The following is a 23,958-nucleotide window of genomic DNA, read 5'->3' on the forward strand; positions in this document are numbered from 1 at the left end:
AGAGATTTAAGGGGAAGGGCCAATATCTTGGGGCACTTGGTAAGCTCCAGAGTCCACTGGATACCAGTCAGTATAGACAAATTTCAACATTTAAACAACTGGTACAGCCAGGCCAGTGCACAGAAGTCATCCCCAAACACAACTAAATTTCCAAAAATAGAAGCATTATTCATAATTTCACTGTTTCACTTAGTGAGTTAAAATGTTCTAATCTCTTTGTTTCCTTGTTTGTTCTAGAAACTGAGATTTGGCTCCTGGCTTTATAGCCTTTTTATTGAAATGACTGACCCTTAAAACCCTGTAGTTATGGTTTAAGATACCAAGACCTCTGTCTCTGAAAAGAAAGGTACAATTAGAAGAAACGCAGTAGGCAAACTGTCCACAAGATATTACAAATTGTCTCAAATCTTTAAAAAAAAAAAATTGTTTATTTCTACTATTTCTTCCCGAAACAAGAAGGGCTTCCAGGAATAACTGGAAACAGCTCTAATTTAATTGGATCAATTCTCCAAAAACCAGCATTTCCAAGATAAGCAGATAATAAGAAACAGTAAAGAGTTATGGGCTCAGAGTTTAAAATCAGCAAAGTTTTTCAATAATTCCAGAAATTCTTTCAGGAGCCCTGGAAAAAGGAGATAAAAATGTGCTTTTAGCTGCCAAGGAAAAGAAAAAAAAAAAAATTATCCATTCCTCTTCCCCACCCCCCGCCTTTTTTCATTAAAATATTGACTCCAAGAAGTTAGGCAAACAGATTATTCTTCAAGAGCAGGAATTAATATTCCCAGGAATAACCTGTATTATTTCCAGAGACAAGTACCATTAGAACATAACATTTAATCTTTACAAAATTCAGTAGTCTACATAGCTTGGTTCTCTTACTAGGAGACAGGCTGCTTAGCTTGAATATGAACAGTTTTAAACTCTTCTAAGGGACCATCCAATTCCAAGGTGAGAAGAAGTAGGCAGAGCATTTCCCATTTGTAATCTGTCCCTCAATACTGAAACATCAAGTCAGTGAAAAGTGAGATATTCAGTCAAAAAAAAAAAAAAGAGAGAGAGAAAGAGAAGAAAAGGAGTTGAAGGAAAAGAAGGAAGAAGAGAATAGAGAAAGAGGAGAAATGGAACTGGAGATAAAACCTGTCTCCTATAATTCAATATCCCATGATGAAATTACCACGAAAACATTCACAAGCCATACAGAGATCAGGAGTTCAGAAGAGTAAGTTGTCTTAAGGACAGATGAAAGGCTTGAGTGATGGTGGAGTTAAGAGAGATTAGAGAGCTGAAGGCAGGCCCTTCAGGTAAGACAAAGAGAGAGATACAGTTGGGCCTTCATATCCATGGGTTCCACACCTTGGATTCAACCAACCACGGATCAAAAATATTTGGGGAAAAAAACAAAATTCTAGAAAGTTCCAAACAGCAAAACTTGAATTTGCCACACACTGGCAACGATTTACATAGCACATGTATTGTATGCACAACCATGTACATAGCATTTACATTGTATTAGGTATAAGTAACCTAGTAATGATTTAAAGTATATGAGAGGGTATGTGTAGATTACATGCAAATACTACACCATTTTATACAAGGGACTTGAGAATCTTCGGATTTCGGTATCTGAGGAGAGTCCTGGAACCAATCCCCCGTGGATACTACTGGACAAATGTATAATTATCCTGATTACCATGAACCAAATGAAAATGTACAGGAGTCTGCTTACAGTAGGAGACCAGAGAACTAACGTGAACCACTTTGTCATGAGCTGCTCAAGCAACACTTACATCTAAAACAATTTGCTATATGAATAGGCAAAGTTAAGGTCAGTGTATAGCCATTACATTATTGATAATATTTAAATGATTAATGTTTGCTAAACTGCAGAGAACAGCAAATAAATTATTTTCAAAATTTATTTCTTGACCCACTAGATTCATTATTAATATATTATATTATATTATATTGGAAAAGACTGCAATAGCACTTAAAATTAAAGTCCCTTTATTTAAAAACAAACAACTTCTATTGGGAAGCTAGCTTTAAAAAATAGTAAAATAAATTTTTTTTAAATATTATATTCATGAAGATATAAGTTTTATTTATAATGAAAAAAATAAAGCAATCTATAAAATATCCATCATACTGAAATGAACAAGAAAACTACGCACATTGATTTGATAGATTGTGGTACAGACACAAAATCATGGCAAAAAATAAAAGAATAATAAAAAACTATGTAGTGACACTAAGGAAAAGGCAGTGATATTATAATCAGGGAAAAACACAACTCAGATATAAGTATATTATAATTATAATGAGGTAGGATAACAATGCATAGGAAAAAAGGAGTTAGAATAACAAAACACCTTCCCCCCCCCACTCTGCCTGTTCTCTATTCTACATATTGAGAATATAATAGGGTAATATTATTTTAGTTCAAAAAAATATTTAAAATAACTCCTCAAGCCTTAACTATGTCTGTTACTCGTTTTGTTATTGATCACATGCCATCATGGTTACATGTGATCATTATATATTTTATTATACTCTGAAATACAAGCATGAGATAAACACACTTCAATAGTACTTTTAAAAGATATATAAGAGCATCTGCACAGCATCTACAAAAGCAATGAGTAAATACTTTGGTCAACCTCATCAACATAAAGGCACAATTCAAATGATTCCAGAACCTCTTACAATTTGCTGGAATGCATCGAGCACATCACACCCCCTTGAGTTTCCAGTGTCATTAAGTAGCACAGGCCAGTCTGAAGTATGAAGCTTATCTTCCACTAGCATGAATACAAATGATGACTCTTTTCTCAGTTGTAAATGAGTCTCCTTTAAAACACTTCACACAGATAAGAAGCACACATTAACCAGTTCAACCAATCAAGGAAAAACATATGTATGTTTTGATCTGGACATGGACAAACAACCTAAGTGGCCAAAACTACGAACAACACACAACTACTTCTCCCACACACTCTACCGCCACATGATCTCGATTTCAAGGATGGATTTGATACATTCTCCTAAAAAATAAAGATTTCCTTAAATAAAATAAAATTAAATACTCTTCTCTGAGAACCTAAGAAAGAAACGAAAAATAAGCTTTCATCACAAATACGTTCATAGTACTAGTAGTGATGTGGACAGTGGCAAATTCTATGACCATGTCTGTCCATCTGCTAACCGGTAGCTGGCTGCAAAGCACACAACCTAAATTTACCACCTAGGCTTCCGTGGAAATTAACAAGTTATTAAAATGTGACGATATTAGCATGCTAATGATAGAAATTATAAGATAATAGGTTTGTGTTATAGCCACAAGCAGAAACATACCACAAAAGCAAATTCTGCTTATTCATGATTAATCTGACTTTGAACTTCTTGCTCTTGTTATCTTCCAGTTAGAAAACCAAACATCTCCTATAATTAGAATTTGTTTGCAGAGGTAGGAATGGTTTCAAAATTAAAAATGTTATTTAATAGCAAAACTCTCTATACCTCATCCCTAATTTTTCATTTGACCATCCACTGACAAATAATTTTGTGCAACAATGTGATTTAAAAGACTGGAGCTATGGCAACATTCAACTTGTTAAGAATATGTTTTTTTTTTTTTTTTTTTTAGTGAAATTGAATCCCTTAAGTTGTCTGTATTTTCCATTAAGTACCCTAGAGCTGCCTACAGTACCGTCCTTGAATACCTGCCATGGAACCATCTTTCTGGTGAGAGGTTTATTACAAGATGCTTTTAATACTATTCTATGGAGGCCAAGAGGTTTATTTCTCCATGGCAAACAGCCAGGTTTTGATAAATAGCATGAGCAGATTGCAATAAATACTTAGTAAAATAATGTGAGTTTCACATTTTTAAAAAGCAGAAAAACATAATTACTGAGAAATGGCTTTACATGACCAGTGAAAAGAGAAATGTCTGTTTTATGTACTAATTCTCTATGGGTCAATCTGTACAAATTATTAGTTCTTATTTTTAAGGTAAAATTTTATTCTAATAGGAACAAATAGGAACAAATAATTAATGATTCCTTAATGCCACAGAAACCAGCAGTTGATACTAGAAAAAGGGAAACCAAATTTAAGATCAAGATCTAAAATAAAAGTTAAAGACAGAGTAATATATTTATATTCAAACGTGTACATAAAGAGACTTTTCTTCTGAAAACATATTGCTCATTCAGGGAAATAGGGTTTTAAATTGTCAAACTCTATTCTGAGAACACTCACACGCACCTGTTAGAAAATTTAGTACATTTTTTTTAAAGGCCCTAAATAGAGGTAATGTTATATAATATGAATTTATTTTAAAATTTCAGAAATGTAATCTACTTAATGTAATATCACATTTCTAAATTACACTCTCTGGTTAGGTATAGAAAAATTCTGATATATGGTAAATGCAGTTGGCTTCTGTTAAAGGACTTCTGAATGAACCACATGAAACACTCTGCTGTTACCTTCAGCCTCTTTCAGAAATTGTAAATAAATATATGTCTTTCCATCTCCAATATCTGATGTGTAAAAAAAAAACATTGTAAGAGTCATTTACTCCTTCACACTAAATAATGAGCAATTCAGCTATTTGGCTAAAAAAAAAATCTTCAAATATTAACTATGTATTTGCTAATTTAGGCTAAATATACCTTTTTAAAGTTTGAAAATGCTTTCAGAAAAAACTGTGAAGGGAAAATCATCTTAGTTTTAAGAAATCACATAAACAATGGGTTTGTTTGCATTTCGTATGCAGAATGTCCTATTTCTAAGGCACAGGAATAGTTACAATTCACTAAAGTAAAAAATAAAAATTCCACAAAGTAATGGTTTTACAATTAAAAGTATTTCCCTGACAGAATAGATAGTACTTGAAAACTCCCCAAATTTTAAAAGAATCTAGGATGCGTTTCATACTAACGGCTTTAATGAAGCAGAACTGAATCAATGACTTCACAATGCCAGACAATCAACTTGGCTTTTTTTTTTTTCCTTCACTGCCTCGACCAATTGTTTTGGCTTCAAGTTAGAAGGAGCTTCAATTAAAGATAATGGTTGTTTGGCCTGAATGAACACTGAAAGCCTGAGTCTCTAATGTATGTTCTGAAACACTCACAAAACAAACAAGATAGTCCTTAAGACATATTTCATAGAAGTTTGAGTTGTTCTGAAGAAATTAAAGCTAGATAGAGAAAGCTAAACACGTTATTACAACCAAATTTCAAATGTGAAAGCCTTAACTCCAAGAGAAAGAAATAAAAAAAAAAAAAAAAGAGAGAGAAAGAAATCAGATAGCATCCTAAAAGCAAATAGACATCTGAGCAAACACTTATGAGATCTGAGCAATGCAGACAGAAGGCACCTCAGAAAACTCCCAAAAGTTGGCCTCAACTGCCCTGACCTAGCCTGTAATTGACACAGTTTCATTTGGCTTGCCTAGGTAGCTAGTCCACAAGAAGCACAAGGTTTTTTACATTTATCCAAAGAAGCAACTCAGGTCTTTACTCAAGTCAAAATTTGAAAATGCACCATCAACAGCACTCATACCATTCCAAGGAGAAAGACAGATACAGATGTGCTTAAAAAAAATGTTCTTATAGAATAGAAGAACCATGGTCCTGGAAAAAATCTACTTTGGAATAAAAAATATGACTATTGTTTACTGTTTCACAGATGTTTATTATTGCAGTCAAATCTTTGCTTCTCTCCTCCTCTCTGAGTTATAACTTAAACACATGCTATCAAATAGAATGTAAATGCTGGGAATTAAAAAAAGTAAATACTCTCTGTAGAGGTGATTACCTCTACTGTTTGAAAGCACTGACTACTGTTATTACATAGCAAGAATCCTAAAAAATTGGCAAGTTGAATTTGGTCCCATTTACTGCGCAGTTTATACAGAAGATATTACAGAAATGGAAGCACTTTACAAACACTAGATAGAATTTATAAAAAGTATTATTAAAGCATGATAGCCTGGCAATTCACTCTTTAAGGAGAAACCAGACCCAGTCAAACATACAGATTCTAGGGGGGAGAGGGGGTAATAGTAATAATAAACAAGAATCCTGTTATTGAGAAGAATAAATCTTTCCGTAACTCAAAAATCCTTCTACGTGGACTGTGATTCTCTGAAGTGTTAGTACCTTTAGAGATTGGGAACACAGGTACAGCCCAGTCACCTGGCATGAGCTTAACAAACCTCTGTTGAAAAACTACTTGGTGAAGGAAAGAAGTCAGGGCACTCTATTTATTCTTATTTTAGTCCAGGGTGAGGAACCAACAAACAGTGGGTGAATTACATTTGTCCCTTTCACAATATCAAAGTTTTATAAACGTGCAAATGTTCATAATAAAACACTGTGTTGTCTTCGAATTTCAACCCCTCTAGTCAGGGTTGAAGTTAGTCACAAAGGGACCAACCTAAAAATAGGCTGATGAGTGAAAGGCCGGGAGCCTGCCTGCTCTGTCAGCTTCCGTTGCCAGCAGCGAATGGAAAGCTCAGGTGACGTCTCCTCATGTATAGACATTTCCCCTTAAGCAAATAAATGTAACAGTCAGAGCAGAGCTTCGGTAGCCTAAGGAATATCACGAGAGGCATTCAAAAAGTTGGTAAATCAACTGCTTTGTCCAGGAATGGAAATGAGTGCGTCATCTCTAACAACGTGTTTGTAAAGTGAACAATTTGCCCTTGATTTTCTTCATTACATTCCTAATAACAACAGTTGCATCCGAGGAAAATTTTTGCTATCATACTTGCAGCTCATTCCACACTGGGGCTGTTTCTACACAGTAATAAAGCATCTGGGTGAAAAAATGGAAAATACACAACTAATCATCCAGCTGTTTCTAAAATCCCAGCTGTTCACTAATAGGCAGAAAATAACCTAGCATAATGACCGAACATAACAGACCTACATTGCAGGTGATCGTAGAAGCTTTTTGGGTATGCACTGGCATGACCTGATTTATAAAATGGCAAGACATCTACCTGGATCACACAAAAAAAGCTCTCCCTGAGAAATCGGTGAACCTGGGATGGCAGAAGCCTTCCTGCTTGGGGCTTTTGTTGAAGCAAAGGTGAGTTGGGCGTGCAAGCATTTTACGTGGCCATCTCTGCGGTTTAAAAAAAGGCAATAGGCTTAATAACTGAGGGGAAAGACTGAAAGGGGGAAACCAGAAAGGAAACCTTTGAACCCTTTATTTTGAACAAGTTTATATTTGGTTGGAACTTATATTAGAATCTTCTATTTCCTTTTCAAATCCTTTTAAGGGTACAGTAACATTTTTGAAAGTTGAATGACTTCATAATCTCTCTTGCAAAGCTTATAACACAACTACAGCTTTTCATAACTGAAACGAAAAAAAAAATGTTTCCAGCATGTAATTTTCAGCTTATTTTAGCAATGACAGCAGGATTTATCCCATGCTAGACTGATCTCCAACAGTGATACCACGGACAAACCAAAAAGAAACAGTAATTCCTAAACAGCCTCTCCCATCCAAAGAGTCAACTAGTCCCTTGAGTGAGTAAATATAGTTTGGTGTCACAAGACGATTCACACCTTACAATACTGTACTTTGCTTCATCTTCATCTGTCTAATCTAACCCTTTCTCCACTGTTTCTCACACTGCCTTGCAGCCTGTGAAGTATGTGGATTCTAGTAGTGAAATGACACCTCTTCTCTGTGGATGAGCAGCAGCTAAATCAGCAAGGAGCATATGACAGCAGCAAGGAGTTCTAATTTTGTTACTGCACAGATTTTATGATTTTTCCATTCCTCTAAGAATTGCACACCGGCAATAACCAACATAAACACACCATTCAGCTCTGTGTTAGTGACATTCACTCTCAGGGCTTCAACTGGTTGCTTAACTCTGTCTTGGTTTTAATACACTACCACATTAACATTCTGTATTAGAATGAGAGGGTGAGGCAGGAGGAGGGAATTATCCCCTGTGAAATATAAGTGCCCAAATTGTAATCTTCAAGTTGTAATCTTCTGAGGATGTGAAAGAATCCCTTGCTCTGAAAGGAAAGGTGAGTTTTATCTTTAATAAGACGTATAGCTTTAATTCTCAGCAACAGTTTTATGGTTTCGAATGCGAGTGCTCTCAAAGACTAAGAACAAAGGGAATTAGGGTATTGGGACATATACATACACATGCCTACTAAGTCTGGTACCAATACTAAGTGATCAATTCACTGTCCTGGATTTCCCGGATTAATACATACTAGTAGTTAACACTATCAAATGGAGCAGTTTTTAAACTGATCTAGCTATTTTTGCCATCCTATTAATGACTTCATTTAGGCATAACTCTTTGCCCCTTGCCTCCCACCCTCCCTCCCACTCCCTTATCCCCCACTTAGCATCAGAGCTTGCTGATGCATCACCTGCTGCTACTGCAAGAAAAAAAAGCAGTTTACTAGCTTCTCATTGGCTGGATCAGATCTGAAGGAAACAGGTCAAGAACTCTGAGAATACTTCTAAAAACCCAGAAGGAAAATCTGTCCCTAATACTCCTGTGTCATCTAGATGGTAATATGGTATATATGCACTTCCCTATGCCATTTTTCACATATACTGAAATCAGCTTCTAGACCGATTAATAGCCAAGTTGCAAAAAAAGATCATCAAACAATCTTGTCATTCTCTAATCAATCACAACCAACCCTTTCACTTGGTCTGCTAGAAGGTAAACATTTATATCCACCAATTTAAACATGATCACAAATTTAAATATAATGTGGCGAAGTCAAGAAAAACAACATTATCCTCTCAAGAAATCTGAATAAATGAATCATTATTTATGGGATAAACCTCCCTCCAAATACATGGCTCTAAATATAGATTGCAATCTCCAAATCTCACATTAATTTCTTAAAGTGTTTAATTAGAGATACTCCTGAAGCTAATAAGATAGTGTGGAACTTAGAGTCTCTATTTTCTTACCAAAAGTCATGTTAATCTTAGGTAAACCATCCTAAAACTACTATCCATCTCCCAATAGTAATGCCAGTAAGACACCAATAAGGAACAGCAAATGAACAAATAAATATAAATCTTACTACAGTCCCTAGAGATTCTATCTCCTCTTGATAGATTCCAGTCCAGGGGGAGCTTCATTAATTATTTCCTACCCTGCCTGATAGTAAATGAAAGCCTTTCCTGCCTGATAGCAAATGAAAGCCTCATTTGGATCATGATCCTTACCAATTGAAGGAGAAAACAAGACTCGCTCGGGTGCTATCAACACCATTAGTGTTCTCCAGGGGAATCATTCATCTATTCAGGTATGAGTGAATTAAGTTTATAAATAGAATAACATGCACCGTCCACGTTAACAGATGTGGCCCCCATCACTGAGAGAGTTCAGATAATATAGGCCTGGTCCCCAAGAGATATGGGATTTTCCAATTATTTTACAGTTTTGTATGTGAGTGCCCTCAGAGGCTGAAAGATATTAGAACATTCACCAAAAAACAAAAAACAAAACACAAAAACCCAACAATAACCTGAGACTTTTAATATTGTAATTGAACCTAAGAGAATTAAGGAAGTCACGTCAAACAACAGCTACAACAAAAATGCAGAAAGATAATGGCTTCAAATCAATCTATTTCTAGAGAGCATAGAGTAGATCTATGCAGCCATATAGTCCAGTTTCCATGCTATACGCATCCTTTATATAATGTCCATGAAAAATAAAATAAACATTTTGCAATGTTCCATAAAACATAAAAACCTTTCCTGGGAATGAATTCCACATCTCCTTATCCAATGGAATGTCTCAGAGCTTAACCCTAATACCGCTGGGTTATATGGCATAAAAATCCAACCTAGAGTATAAAGACAGACTTTTCAATCCTTACGTGTCACCATTTCCCCAAACCACATGATATTTACACACTTTCACTTCACTTCAAGAAGTCTCTTTCAGTGCCTCAGACCATTCATTTACTTATATATCTTTTGCCAGAATAAAGGCAGAAAATGAAATATATGATATATGTAAACATATGGATATAGATTAATCTAATTATGTTAAAACAAATATAATTCTTTGGCTCAGCACTGACACAACTTTAGTTGATATCCATAGGGGCTATTTATTTAAGTGCTTTGACTGATTTAAGAGGTGACTGACCCCTCAACAGCCAGTAGCTTACTGTGGATAAAAATGCCTTCATGCTCTCTGGCTTTAAAACTATGTCCCTGGTCTACAGAAGCATGAAAAAACAATCCAAGTACATTTCCACATAATGCCAATAACTGGAAAAAACAGCATATTTTCCATGTTTATTAATTATTCCTAAAAATTACTACTAAGACCACTGCTGAAGTAAGTTGACATTTCTATCATCTTCACAGAAAATGTTCACACTGTATATTCTTTCAGTGACTTATCTCTGCTAGTGGTGAGAAGCCATGACAAAGGCTACCCCTAAATACTTTATATTTCATTTTGATGTATGTGACACATTGATTTGAACAACAGACTTGGCCTCCCAGTTAGGTTTTTCTTGGCTTTCTGGTTTCAGTATATTTGTTGATTCTTTGTAACTGTATTATTTTCTTTTTATAATTTTGCATTTTCTGGACTGGCTGTTTAATGGGAGACAATGGTTCTGAGCCTGAGTAAAGCCAGCCTCAGATGAGAAACCAGTTATGAAAAAATCTATCCAACAGATAACTTGCAGATAAGGAAGCAAAAGTTGAATGTTTGTGGATCAACTATCAAAACCATTTAGCTCCTAGTCTTCAGGATACAAATTCTCCTTCCAAGATACCAGTGACAGAAAATGGATCAAAAACTTAACTGGGGCTTCCCTGGTGGCGCAGTGCTTGAGAGTCCGCCTGCCGATGCAGGGGACACGGGTTCGTGCCCCAGTCTGGGGAGATCCCGCATGCCGCGGAGCAGCTGGGCCCATGAGCCATGGCCTCTGAGCGTGCGCGTCCAGAGCCTGTGCTCCGCAACGGGAGAGGCCACAACAGTGAGAGGCCCGCGTACCACAAAAAAAAAAAAAAAAAAAAAAAAAACTTAACTGCACGTCAGCAACACCATGACCAGTGAACTATCCTTTCCTACATGACAGTAAGACTCCTTATTTAGCACATTACTTGCCTTATGCATCAATCCCACCTAGTATTACTTACAGGCCTAAAAGGGGATATGCTAGGGTCTCACTCAGAGCTGCAGCTCATTAAATATGTGCTGTTTTTCAAATCACCCAACTCATACCCTGGGATTAATTTATTTACCCATAAATAAAGCCACCATATTTTCTGAACCTGAAATTGGGCCATATCATATGGTCTAATATGTATTAGCATACTTCTTAAGAGGAGGCTACTATGAGAAATTGGGACTGCTATGGAAACAGAAAACCAAGTCAGAAATAAAACTCACATCACAGTCCTAATCTTAATTCACATTTCAGAAGTACATATTCTCATTTACTGCAAAAATAGGTCTGCTCCCTTCAATCTTGAACACAAACCACTCCATCAACCTTCTTTCAAACACGAATACTGATCGCCATACTAGAAGGTAGGATTGTCTTCTAACCTGTAGTGGTGGATAGATTGGTCTGGAAGACTCTGTGTTTCGAGTCAAGTTTCTCTGCAATCAGGAAAACCAAGAGGTACCTTTTGTTCACACCAAATGTCCCTTGCAGAATTCAGAATGACTTTGGGGTCAGGAAGATTTCCTGGAACAGGCCCCTTTGTCACTGAATGACAACCCGTAATCATCCTAAACTGTATCTATCTCTCTCTCTCTGTCTGTCTGTCTGTCTGTCTGTCTCTCTCTCTCTCTATATATATACACACACACACACACACACACACATATACATATATATAAAGACGGATGTTACACTGTGCATTGTGTCCATGAACACATCACATGTTAACTTAAAAATGTAAACTGAACCGAGGTGTATTTATTTCCCACTTTACCTAGGAATAGCTGCAATGTTAATGCTGAATCACAATCCTGAAAATCAAAAACAGAGAACACCCTTCCTGATTCTCTTGGGACATGGGGGTACTACTATTTATGATTCCAATGCAATTAAAAATAATTTTCTACTGGTTAAAGTTGACTTTCTAAAAAAATGGGGAGGGCTTCCCCGGTGGCGCAGTGGTTGAGAGTCCGCCTGCCAATGCAGGGAACACGGGTTCGTGCCCCAGTCCGGGAAGATCCTACAAGCCGCCGAGCGGCTAGGCCCGTGAGCCATGGCCGCTGAGCCTGCGCGTCCGGAGCCTGTGCTCCGCAACGGGGAGGCCACAACAGTGAGAGGCCCACGTACCACAAAAAATAAAAATAAATAAAATAAATAAATAAATAAAATAAAAAATGGGAAAAAGAATATATATATACACATTAACTCAGAGTATTTTCCTTAGATATTTCTTATTCATATATTGGATGCTATTTCAACATATGCTTAATGAAAAGATTTTCACAGAGCTTCAGCTATCCTGCTTAAAACAAATTGGACAAGGAAAGCAGTAGCACTTGTGAAATACTACATGTGTCTAAGCATAAAATGAGTTCCCCAGGACAGGTCGGAACACTGCTTACTGACAAGACTGTACTATAGCAAAGCAAGAAATCAAAATGTTTACTTACCAACTTTCACCATGTGGATTCAACTGGAGACTGAGGAATTATTTTTTATTAAGCGAATCCCTTCCCTTTAGAAGCTGCTAGAATAAAGAGCTTCAAAATAAACCCGATTCATTCAGTTTAGTTTACATTCTAAAAGCTCAAACTCCTGGTTCTGCATTTAACCTAACAGGGAGATTTTAAAACCATTTTGTTGGGGCTTCCCTGGTGGCGCAGTGGTTGAGAGCCCGCCTGCCGATGCAGCGGATGGGGGCGGTTCGTGTCCTGGTCCGGGAGGATCCCACATTCCGTGGAGCGGCTGGACCCTTAAGCCACGGCCGCTGAGCCTGCGCGTACGGAGCCTGCGCGTACAGAGCCTGCGCTCCGCAGCTGGAGAGGCCACAACAGCGAGAGGCCCGCGTACCGCAAAAAATAAATAAATAAAACCATTTTGTTCTTACTACAAGTCTGGTATGACTTGAGGGGTACTTAGAAAATATCAAGCTAATCTAGTGTTTTCTTCAACTCCACAGAATTTTGGTACCGGAAGGAATCAAGTGATAATGTAGCCCAATCACCTGATTGTACATTTAAAAACAAAAACCTGAGATCACGGAGATGAGATGATGTGCCCACAGTCAACAAGTCGGCTCTGGACCCCTACACCAACTGTCACACCGCTGGTATCCACAAGCTCTCTTTTCACAGAAATTCAAAGGAATATCTATCCCTCCTCTCTCCTCCGTAACTGTTAGGCATAGCTGTTTCCTTTTCAAGCATATGCAAAAGAGAACAATGCATCCACTCTTGAAAAGACTCTGATTAGGATGACCCTCAAATACTGTACTTTTGGTAACATTTATTATCATCTGAAAAGCAACTAAATGATCCCAGATCCCAAGAATTCAAATCTGTAAATGGTGTCATTTCTCTTTTATCTTACAGCAAAATGTGTATGGTGGCCTTAAAAAAGACACAGTTTCCTAAATAAGTTACAGATAGCCCCTGGAAGCATAATTCTTAGTATAAAACATTCACAAATGATACTAAAGCACTTTGCCTAGCTGTGACTTGGAAAAATACTACAAACCCACAGCTGCACTGAGGAATCTACCTTCACACATTATCTGTAAGAGAAGTGTTCTATATAGAAGTGTTCCTATACAAGTCTCAAGGGCTTAAATGCTTCCTTCTCAGTGTGAAATCACGATCCAGACATGCTAAAATAAACGCACCTTGCAGGAAAAAACAAACAAACAAACAAACATTTAGTAATAACCTAATAATATTTGGTTTGGAAGCCCTTGCTGTTACTTCTTGACCCTTTTACCCTTAAGAAAACCATGTAAGATAAAGGAAAACCCCAGAGTCCCCAAATGACTATATTTCCCGGATTCTCAGAAATACCAAATTCTAATACATATCAATAAAATTTCATGTAACTTTTCAGATTTTAAAAGGAGATGTTGTGGAAACAATGAAATACATTTTCCCTTCCTAACATAGCCAAATCATTGCTATTGCTATTATAGAATAGTCAATAAACATCCAATACCAGAGAGCATTTAAACTATATTAAGATATAATCTGACCTACTTGGGTACAGCAAAAGCTACACAGTACCTTGTCCACAGAGCCAACTTTTTATACCATGACATGCCTGGGATCTTCCCCCAAAAGAAGAAACTGAAGTAATTATTCAGTGACAGGCTATCTTGTATCTGCAAATCAACTTCTTGTAAGGAGCTCAAAATTAAAGAAATTACCCATTACTTTCACAATATCCTAATAAAGCAGATGTAACTCATGGGTTCTAAGTCTCTTTTTCTCCCAGAGGAAGATTAAACAATTTAGACATAGCATCAGAAATTTATACGGAACTCGGCATTTCAGAGGTTTCACATGTTCTCATCTGCCTCCCATAACAACTCTGTGATGTAACAAATGCTTTACGCGCCCTCTTTTTCACTAATGAGGAAACTGGGGTACAGAGATTAACAGTGACTTTCCCAAATGAACGGTGACCAACCCAAATAGTGTTACCCCTAGTCTAATGTTTGTTACTATTTTTGCTCTAAATCCAAAATATATTAAAATGTCACCTTTGAAGTCTTGTTACAGATGGCATTTCCTTGTTCTGTCACTCTCCATTGTCCACTAGAGATCTTTGGTCTGCACTCAATCAACACCCCCCCTACCCCTGGCGGTTTTTCATTCTCCAAAATGTGTTCTTGAGAGGTGTTTCTCTAAAGTGGTGGTGAAGGGGTGAAGAGAAGGGGGTAGCTTTGGTTTTAAACCTAACATTGAATTTACTTTGAATTTTAAATATCATTCAAGGAGAGGTAAGATTTATATTATTATCAAATGATGGCCTGGGATTAAAAGGCTTGAGTAAAGCGATTCTAGCCCTTTTTTTTTTTTTTAAAGTTCGCAGTTGTCAGAATTCATTACGTGCTGAGATACCCTACATAGCATTTTTTCCCCAGACTTCAGAACAACAACTTCATAAAGAAGTTGAAATATTGGAGAATAAGGCCTCTTATGTATTCTGAGTTTGCTGACCTACATCTCATTATGACTTAACAGTGTAAGTTGGATCACTAGCTGTTACCTCACATTCTAGAACATCTTGTCGTGAGTTAAATGCAGTTACATGTGTCACTAATTCCTTTAATAAAAATGATAATGATGGTGATGTGGAAGCCAAATGTTTTGACACAATTCTTTCTTATATCAATTTTAGCAAATAGAATGCTAAATTCTGAGGTGAATCCCCACATTCTGCACTTATGTCGCTACACAAATAAATAAACTTAATAAATCTAGAATTTATGTTGCACATTTAATAGAAAGCTCTTAAGCCATAATCACTGTAGCTGCTGGGCGTCTTAATTCTTCAAGAATTCTTTCAGTGCATGCATTAACTTTGGTTAAATTATTCTGGATTTAAAGGCAGAAGAATATTTAAAATAGTATGGTTTCAGAAGCATCATTGTAACAGAGCAATTTCAAAAGATTCAGTTGCTAAATTTGACTTCATAGTCCCTTTGCAGATCAGTTATTTAGATTTAAGAAGAGAAGGGAATCATGTGCTGTTATCTCTGTGGCCATTCTTCTCACACAAAGAAAATGAGAGAACAATAAAATAAGACTAAGAAATCATTCTTCCAATGATTGTCATTGAACTGTTACATTAGTAAACATTCACAGTATGAAGTCTCTCTCAATCTCCAGCATATAAAGTAGTGCAAAGGAAAAGGAAAAAAAAAAAAAGAAAGAAAATTCCAGTTCTGTTATCTGTGAACAAAACTTGTTACATTTTCTCTGATTTCATTTCTTCCATCATTGTTAGGCATTTGCTGTCACATCTCCCCAAAATTAATAATAAAATATAATCAATTTCTAAAGGCCCCTGCAGCCTTTTTAAAAGTTAATTTCCAGTTAAAAATAAACTTTAATTAAATCCAAGATAAAACTGTAACCTATCGTCTATTAAATAATCCACTTTCTTTTTTTTCTACATAGTAATTCTTACAATTTTTAAAAAACAACAGCTATGGAATCCAAAGACATGAAATGCTATTAAAGCACTGATAAATGACAGCTCAAATTCATTAGGTCTTACATAGTAAATACTTCAAAATGCCAACTTTTCCCATCACTGCACGATTACTAACAACGTTGACAATTTACTTACACATACACACACGCACGCAGCACTCACACACACACAAACACACACATACACATTCTCTCCACAGAACCATCTTTACTTTTAACACCTCCTCCAGTTAATGTGCAAAATTCTTGCATTCTAATAAAAAATATAAAGATAGATTTGCTCCTATTTAAGCCTCCCTCTTCTCCAAGATGTATCATTTGTTTGATATGTAATACAAGTTTAGTAACAATTATGCCATGTATAACCATTAAATGGCGTACTACTGTATGCATTGGATTCATTTGCATATATCATTTTCATAACTGCACTCTCTATGCATAAATATATTTGGAGATGCTGGGATTGGGGGGAGGGGCAGTGGCGGGTGGCGAAGGAGATTCACACGTCGGTCTCCACAGCCTTCGCATTAGAACAGTTGTTTTTATCTGTCTCACTGTCATCCCCCTTTCCCTGACACTTCTCCTTTGCACACAGAGATTCCTTAACCCCTTCTTCCATCTCTAGATACTCTGACTTGTCCCCCAGGGAAGAAGAAGTAGAGCTCCGAAATTTCTTCAGCAAATTAGAAGGGAGGTACGGGCAACTGACTGCATTCTGTGTCAGCTGTGTCTGTTCCTCATTTTCAGTCTCTCTGTGGTAGAAATAGTTAAAGTTAGAGACAATCACTGGCACTGGCAAAGCAATGGTTAAGACACCTGCAATGGCACACAGAGACCCTACGATCTTGCCCCCCACAGTGATGGGCTTCATGTCCCCGTAGCCCACAGTTGTCATGGTCACCACGGCCCACCAAAATGCATCTGGGATGCTTTGGAAATGGGTAGTCGGTTCATCCGCCTCCGCGAAATACACAGCACTGGAAAAGAGGATGACCCCAATGAAGAGGAAAAAGATCAGAAGGCCCAGTTCCCGCATGCTGGCTCGGAGGGTGTGGCCCAGGATCTGCAGGCCCTTGGAGTGCCTGGAGAGTTTGAAGATCCGGAATACTCGGACCAGACGGATGATCCTGAGGATGGCGAAGGACATGGCCTGCTGCTGCTGCCCGTTGCCACCCCCCTGCTGCTGGGCCAGATCCGTGCCCAGCGTGATGAAGTAAGGCAAAATGGAGACAATGTCAATGATGTTCATGATGTTTTTGAAGAAGAGGGCTTGGCTGGGACAAGCAAAGCAGCGAACCACAAACTCAAAGGAGAACCACACAATGCAGACCGTCTCCACAATGAAGAAGGGGTCGTTGAATATCGTGTGCCCTGAGTTCTCTGGGTGGGGGGCCGAGGTGTCGTTCAACAACCCACTGTGCCCGCCTGTGCTCAGTGCTGTGATAAGATCCCTGTCGTCCCTAAACTCTGGCAAGGTTTCCAGGCAGAAGATGACGATGGAGATGAGGATGACCAGGACCGAGACGATAGCTATGCCCCTCGCAGGACTGGAGCTCTCCGGATACTCAAAGAGCAGCCAAACCTGCTTTTTAAATTCATTCTCCGGCAAGGCCCTGTCCTCCTCCTCTCTCACAAAGCCCTCATCCTCCCGAAACTTGAGCAGGGCCTCCTCCCCCAACTGGTAGAACTTGACCTCCTCCGTGAAGATATCAAAGGGGACGTTGACGGGCCTCTTCAGGCGGCCCCCTGACTGGTAATAGTATAAGATGGCATCAAAGCTAGGCCTGTTCCTGTCAAAAAAATACTCGTTACGCAGAGGGTCGAAATACTGAGTCCTCTTCTCAGGGTCCCCCAGCAAAGTCTCGGGGAACTGGGCCAGGGTTTTCATCTGGGTCTCAAAGCGCAGGCCCGAGACGTTGATCACCACGCGTTCGCAGCAGTCGCTGTAGCGGACCGAGGTGTAGCCGCCACCGCCGCCCGCATCGTCCTGGGGCAGCAGGTCGGTGTAGGAACACTCATCGCCGCGGTCATCCTCGCTGTAGCGAAACCTTCCCTCCTCCTCCTCTGCCTCCTCTTCTTCCTCTTCCTCCTCCTCTTCCTCCTCTTCCTCCTCCTCCTCACTCAGATCCCGCAGGATCTTCTCCTCGGAGCCACTGGGCATCAGGTCGGAGCAGTGAGGGAAGCTGCTCTGCCGGTGGTGGACTTTCTTCTTCTCGGGCCGCTGTCGCCTCCTCCTCCTACTTCCCGGGCCGCTCTGAGGGTCTTGGGAGGTGCAGGCCCCACGCAGCTGGTGGTGGTGGTGATGGTGGGCGCCCCCTCCAGACCCCCCGCCGCCTTCCACAGCAGCTGTGGCCGCGGCGACAGCAGCCGCCGCAGCCGCCCTCGAGTGAGCCAGCCTCTCGCGCTCCCGGGCCCGGGCCTGCGCGGCATAACCGTAAGGCATGTGACTGTTGCACCCTGAGCTCTCCGCACTCACCATTGCAACCTCCATGGTGGTGGTTTGGGGGAAATGGCTGGTTCCAGTTGGAGGAGAAGAAGAAGAAGAGAAAGAAAAATAGGGCAGCTTCTTTTCTCACCAAATTAAGGTAAGTTTGGAACCTTTAAGCAGATTGCTTGGAAGACTAAGGATATTTTCAGTCCAACTTTGCATTTTCTGTTTTTAAATCAGCACACCCCATGCTCTCTCTTCCCAGGGATTCAGTGTTGCTCTCCAGAGCTTGGTTCCTCCAGAGAAACAGCCTGGCACTTTCAAGCCTAAGTCAGAAAATGTTGGGGTCTCCCAAACACTTATTTGGGGGGGGGATGTTCAAAGTGGGAAATAACGTCTAGAATGTGGTATTGATGCTGCGAGATTTAAAGGCAGCAAGTATCCAACAGCCAGCAGTCGTGCCTAGAAAATGGAATATATTTTTCTGCCATGGAAATTGTCCAGAGCTCAGTCCAGCAAATTTAAATAAAATGCAAATAAGCCTTTAAGTCTTAGCACTTGCCTTCTAGTGATGGCTTGACCCATGTTAACATGTGACTTGAAGTATGTCCAGACATTGCCACTCAAAGCCTATCAGGATGATTTTCCAGGCTTTCCCCTTAAATTCATCACTGGCTTCCTGGACCCAGGGGCAATGCCGAGCTAGCTTTAGAGGCAAAGACCTTGGGAGGTAGAGAAGGTGCAAGATGAGGTGTCAGTGGGGGCAAGCCCAGCTCTGAGGTCTCCATAGAAATCAAGGAAATGCAGAGCATCCTTCAGCTAAAATCATGCAGAAGAAGCCACTTCACCTGAAAAAGGAGGGGAAACAAGCATAGGAGAAGAATAAAAAGGAGAATCAAATAATAAAGAGCAAACTGAGCGTTTCCTTCACATATACTTTTTTCTCCTGTCCTCAAGCAAGCAAGCCATTATATAAAGCACCAAAGCGACTATAAATTTCCAAGGAGTAGTATGGGGCAGCTTGTTCAATCTCCTTCTCACTAAACATCCTTCTTTCCTTCTTCTTTGGATATATTTCAGCACTGTCTACTTTGGTGGCAACTCAATTATATTTTCTCTCTCCACTCTTGACCCATATGGCTCTTCCTTCAATCCACCTTTTCTCTAATGCCAGGTCTTAATTCTCACTGTCACTCTCTTCATTCCACAATAACAATGCTGTCACTTTACAGCTGCTTCCGTCATTCATGGATCTCAAGGCATTTTTTTAAATTTCCACATCAAATATTTCGAATTTAGTGGCCGTCCACCCCTCTCTGTCTTGATTCAGGATTAGAGAAGTCGGAAAAAACAGTTTTCTTTAATCCAGGTTCCACCACTTAAACAATCTTCAATCACCTCATCTACAAAGTGTAGATAATAATACAACCTCCCCCCATCCCACTTTTGAGAGGATAAATGAGATAACTGATGTGGACAGAACACCACAGTGCCTTGTACATGAGGAATATCAATAAAGGCTGGCGGTTATTAACAACATAATAACATTTTATGGTCAATCTACCCACCCCCAAATGCATATGTCCTCATAGCATTGTCTAAGCGGGGGAAGGGCAGAACGTGAGGACATCCAGGACATTTTGAGACTCACCAATGGCCTGTATTATGTTGGCACTCCCTGACTCGCTGAAGCGTGTCCCTGTTGTTGTTTTTCTGTTCCCCTGACTCCAGAACACTCCATACTGCCCACAGCCTAGGAGCTTATCCCAGTTTCCATTTCTCTAATAATCATCTTCTCTCCTTGCAGTTCCCCATGTTCACCTCGATGCTTCCTCCTACACTTTGCTCAAGGGACTATCTCCTCATGGTTCAAATCCCAGTTTGTGTGCACTTTGTTTTCAGCCTATGATACTTTCTTCCCTATAATTTAACCATAGTTCCCATCCCCCAAATTCCCCTCTCTTTTCCTTCCCTCCCCCACCTCGCCCCGTTTATTTCCAATCTGCCACTTCCTGATCACATCTTCCTTGCAGCCCTCCTCTGTCCCACTGTCACTTAGTATTCCTGACCTTTCTTCTTCCTTAGTTTGCTCTCCGTAGGTCCAACTAACTCATCTCCTCTGCCAGGACGTGTAAATGCTCCTGCCCCAATCTTGCTTCTCCTGTCTCCTCTTGCTTCTTCCGTTCACTCTGTCCAACAGGACTTCCAAGAATGCAGAGAGTGGCCGAGAGAACTGGGGAAGATAATGACAGCCATAATTCAGGGCACCTACCAGCCTCTATTACCGGAAGCACTTGGAGCCATTAGCAGGACCCAGTGCTTGACCACCTGCTGCTCCTTGCTGAACTGTGTCAGCCTAGAAGCCTAAATACACCTGGGTTTTATCAAGTGACAAGCAGGGAAGTGGCAAGCAAAGGTCTTCCCAATCACACATTCTAATGTGATCATACACATTCTCCCAGGGCAAGAGGTGAGCCTGACTGGGGACACAAAACCCAGAAAATACACCTCTGAGGGTTTTGGGAATGACATCCCCTTCCTTTGCCTGACTCCTAACATCATCTCATACTCTGAAATGTTCACTCTCACAAGGTCTCCAAATCTCTGTCTTCACTGCGGAGGGTCAGGCCAACATCCTTTAAAGACTTTCACACAAGCCAAATTGCCTGAGAGTTTGCTCAGTTTCTTCCCCAACCCCTCAAAGCAGTTATAATACACTATTTAAATAAAGCCCCAGTGTAACCAAAGTGCCTGTAAATTTGTATACTATGCACACCCCCTCTTCCACCCAACTGACTCCCAGAAGGTCACCAGTTAGAGGGTCTTCTAATTCACAATCAACTCTTCAGGAGAGCTAGACTTGCCCCCTTCACACCAAATAACTTCTTATTTACTTATTTACTTATTCATTTATTTGGGTTTGTTCATTTTGGTTTAACTCCCTCCCCCACTGTACAAAAAGCAAATCACATTCCTTCTAATTTGCTTCCAGTTACCTCACTATCCCTGATCTTAGAAGAAGAGGAGGAGGATATAAAAAGGGAGGGAGAGAGTGAAGGAAAAAAAAAAAGAGAAAAAGAGGAAAAAATCCAACCAGCAAATCAGACTAGTTTAAAATCTCTCTTCCTTCTCAACTCAAGGTATTCATGTTAGGAGAATCTATTCGAGTCAACTCTCGGGAGACTTTATGGGGGAGACCTTCACAGGGTAATGTCCCTTCCTTTTAAACACCACCAACTAACAGGATTTTGCTGACTACCTATTCCCCAATCCCTGTGCCCCCAAACAAGAGCCAAGCATCCCGCCCCTCCCTCCTCACCCTCCCTCCAACAAGGCTGTTTTCATCTCTCAGTGCTAATTCCTGCAACTGTTTTAGGGTGGTACCTGAAGCTTATCAGAGAGAGAAAAGGAGAAAGAGAAGACTGAGAGAGAGAATTCCAAGGGCCAATACCGTGAGAAATATACACTTCAACGCACGCCATTTATACAGTCCCTATGTGTTGCTCAAATGCTCAGAAAATGCACGCAAACCCAAATGTTGGGAGAAGCAGCAATTTAAACCCGTTCACCAGCTGTTCGCAAAGAAACCGAACCAGTGAGTCTGGGATGAGGCAAAACGATGCTAAATCTAAACCCCACCTCGTTGGGAAACGACATCTTTAATCGCGCCCTTGCCTCCAGACCTAGGTTCCCGCTCGGGCACATTAAGCAGGGCGCACGCACCCCATCCCTTGGGTTGGGAAAATAACAACTGTTTGGCCCCCCGGAAAGCCGCACAGCATCTGCACCTCCCTTCTCCCACCTCCTGGTTTATTTTTAACAGCCTTCCATTCATGCCCTTCTGTCACATTCTCGATATTATTTATCCCTCAAATGTCCACTGTTTCTTAACAGCCAAAAGAGTAGAGGAAAGATAAGAGAGGTATCATACTTACCATTCCCAGGCGGGGTGCAAAATAAAAATAAAGAAAATTCCCGGTTGGCTTTTTTCCCCCCTCAAGCTGCAACAGCTGGAGGAGGGGAAGAATGATCTTGGGGGTGGAAGGAATCACTCCGGTGTGGCAGGTGGAGGCTCCAAGATATCCACGGAACAAGTTCTATTGCCTGGCCAGCGGGAGTGCACAGAATCCTCGCTGCTGGAGCCCGGGGGTGGGGATCGGGGCTGCCCCACGGAGGACCCCAAGACTCCTGGTTCCTCGGGAGTTCAGCACAGAAGGGCTCGACAGGGGAAGAAAGTCAAGGTTCCCCAGAAAAAGAAACAAAATCCTAGACAGCAGCGATCACTTGTTAATCCCGAATTCCTCCAATATCCTTCCCTCTCCCTCTCTCGCTGGCTGCAGAAGCAGCACACGCCTCCCCTGGCCGGGAGCGCGCGCCGGCCGGGGGCGGGGCCAGGGCCGTCCGAGGGTGTGGCGTTCACGGCGGTCACCGGGGGCGCCTCCCGGCGCGGCGAGGCGGGCGCAGTCACGACGCCGCGACTGCCAGCCCCCCGGCTGCGGCCCCCCGACAACGAGGCTCCGGGGAGCCAGTGGGAACCATTCCAGGATCATCCCCTGGCTTGCGCCCCCAGAGGCGAGGAGCTAATCCCGGAGAGAGAGGTGTCCCCTTTGGAGAGCTGAAATGGGGTCCCGACGGCAGAGCAGGAACGCCAAGAGAGGCTGGAAGGGGTGACTTCGACGGCAGGTCCAGTCTCGACCGCAGGGTGCTTCTGGGCGTCTTCTCCTCTCCCCGACCCGCTTTCTCTGCATCTCCCCTGGCACCCCACCCACCAGCCCCGGCACCATAACGGGTTTGTGGGTTTGGGAGCCCGGGTGCATCTCTGCGAGGCCGCCAGCCCGGAGCTCTCTAGTCGTCTGCTAGCGCGCCCAGGCCCCTCGGCCTCCGCCTCCCTTGTAGAGAGAGAGTTTGCCGGCCTCAAGTCGGGGGTCGGGACTCCCAGGAGAGGAGGAGACCGACTTTACGCAGGTGTCCGACCCCTGGGAGGGAAGGATTACTGAAATTGGAATCGGGCCCAGGCTAAGGGCTGCGCAGGGAGGCTAAGGTCCGAGTTAGGAGAGAGTCGGGGCGCTAGGAGCAGGTTGCAAGTCCGCCCCGGGGGCGGGGGGCTTTGGAAGAGTGGGAGGAGCCCTCGGCGAACCTGTTGCTCCAAAAAGAAATACGATTTGGCAAGAGGTTTGGCTCCCGGGAGGTCTCTAACGTAGTGGTCGGATCTCCAATGCCACCCACCTCCATAAAACAACAAAAACCGCACTTCCCCAAGCCCCACCCCCACCCCCCGCGCCGTGGGCAGGCGAGTGCGCTAGCAGCGGCGTCCTCACGCCGGTGG

At 41.1% G+C, this 23,958-nt stretch overlaps 1 protein-coding gene and 1 long non-coding RNA gene across 2 annotated transcripts in view; both read right to left on the reverse strand.

Moving 5' to 3' along the window:
- Positions 1 to 23,958, reverse strand: part of LOC141279269 (uncharacterized) — a 326,550-nt gene that overhangs the window by 253,167 nt on the left and 49,425 nt on the right. The gene's annotated exons all lie outside the window — the stretch shown is intronic.
- KCNA4 (potassium voltage-gated channel subfamily A member 4) lies at positions 360 to 22,946 on the reverse strand. Its single transcript, XM_033862656.2, has 3 exons — positions 22,568 to 22,946; positions 14,746 to 19,480; positions 360 to 622 (listed from the first exon to the last, which is right to left on the reverse strand). Exon 2 carries the CDS (start codon positions 18,693 to 18,695, stop codon positions 16,704 to 16,706), a length of 1,992 nt encoding a protein of 663 aa, XP_033718547.1. The 5' UTR covers positions 18,696 to 19,480; positions 22,568 to 22,946; the 3' UTR covers positions 360 to 622; positions 14,746 to 16,703.

The sequence above is a fragment of the Tursiops truncatus genome, chromosome 8 (assembly GCF_011762595.2).
Source record: "Tursiops truncatus isolate mTurTru1 chromosome 8, mTurTru1.mat.Y, whole genome shotgun sequence".
Taxonomy (NCBI): domain Eukaryota; kingdom Metazoa; phylum Chordata; class Mammalia; order Artiodactyla; family Delphinidae; genus Tursiops; species Tursiops truncatus.

What these genes read in the sequence shown, in the direction of transcription:
- KCNA4 (XM_033862656.2), bottom strand. Translation starts at nt 18,695, where the DNA reads ATGGAGGTTGCAATGGTGAGTGCGGAGAGCTCAGGGTGCAACAGTCAC.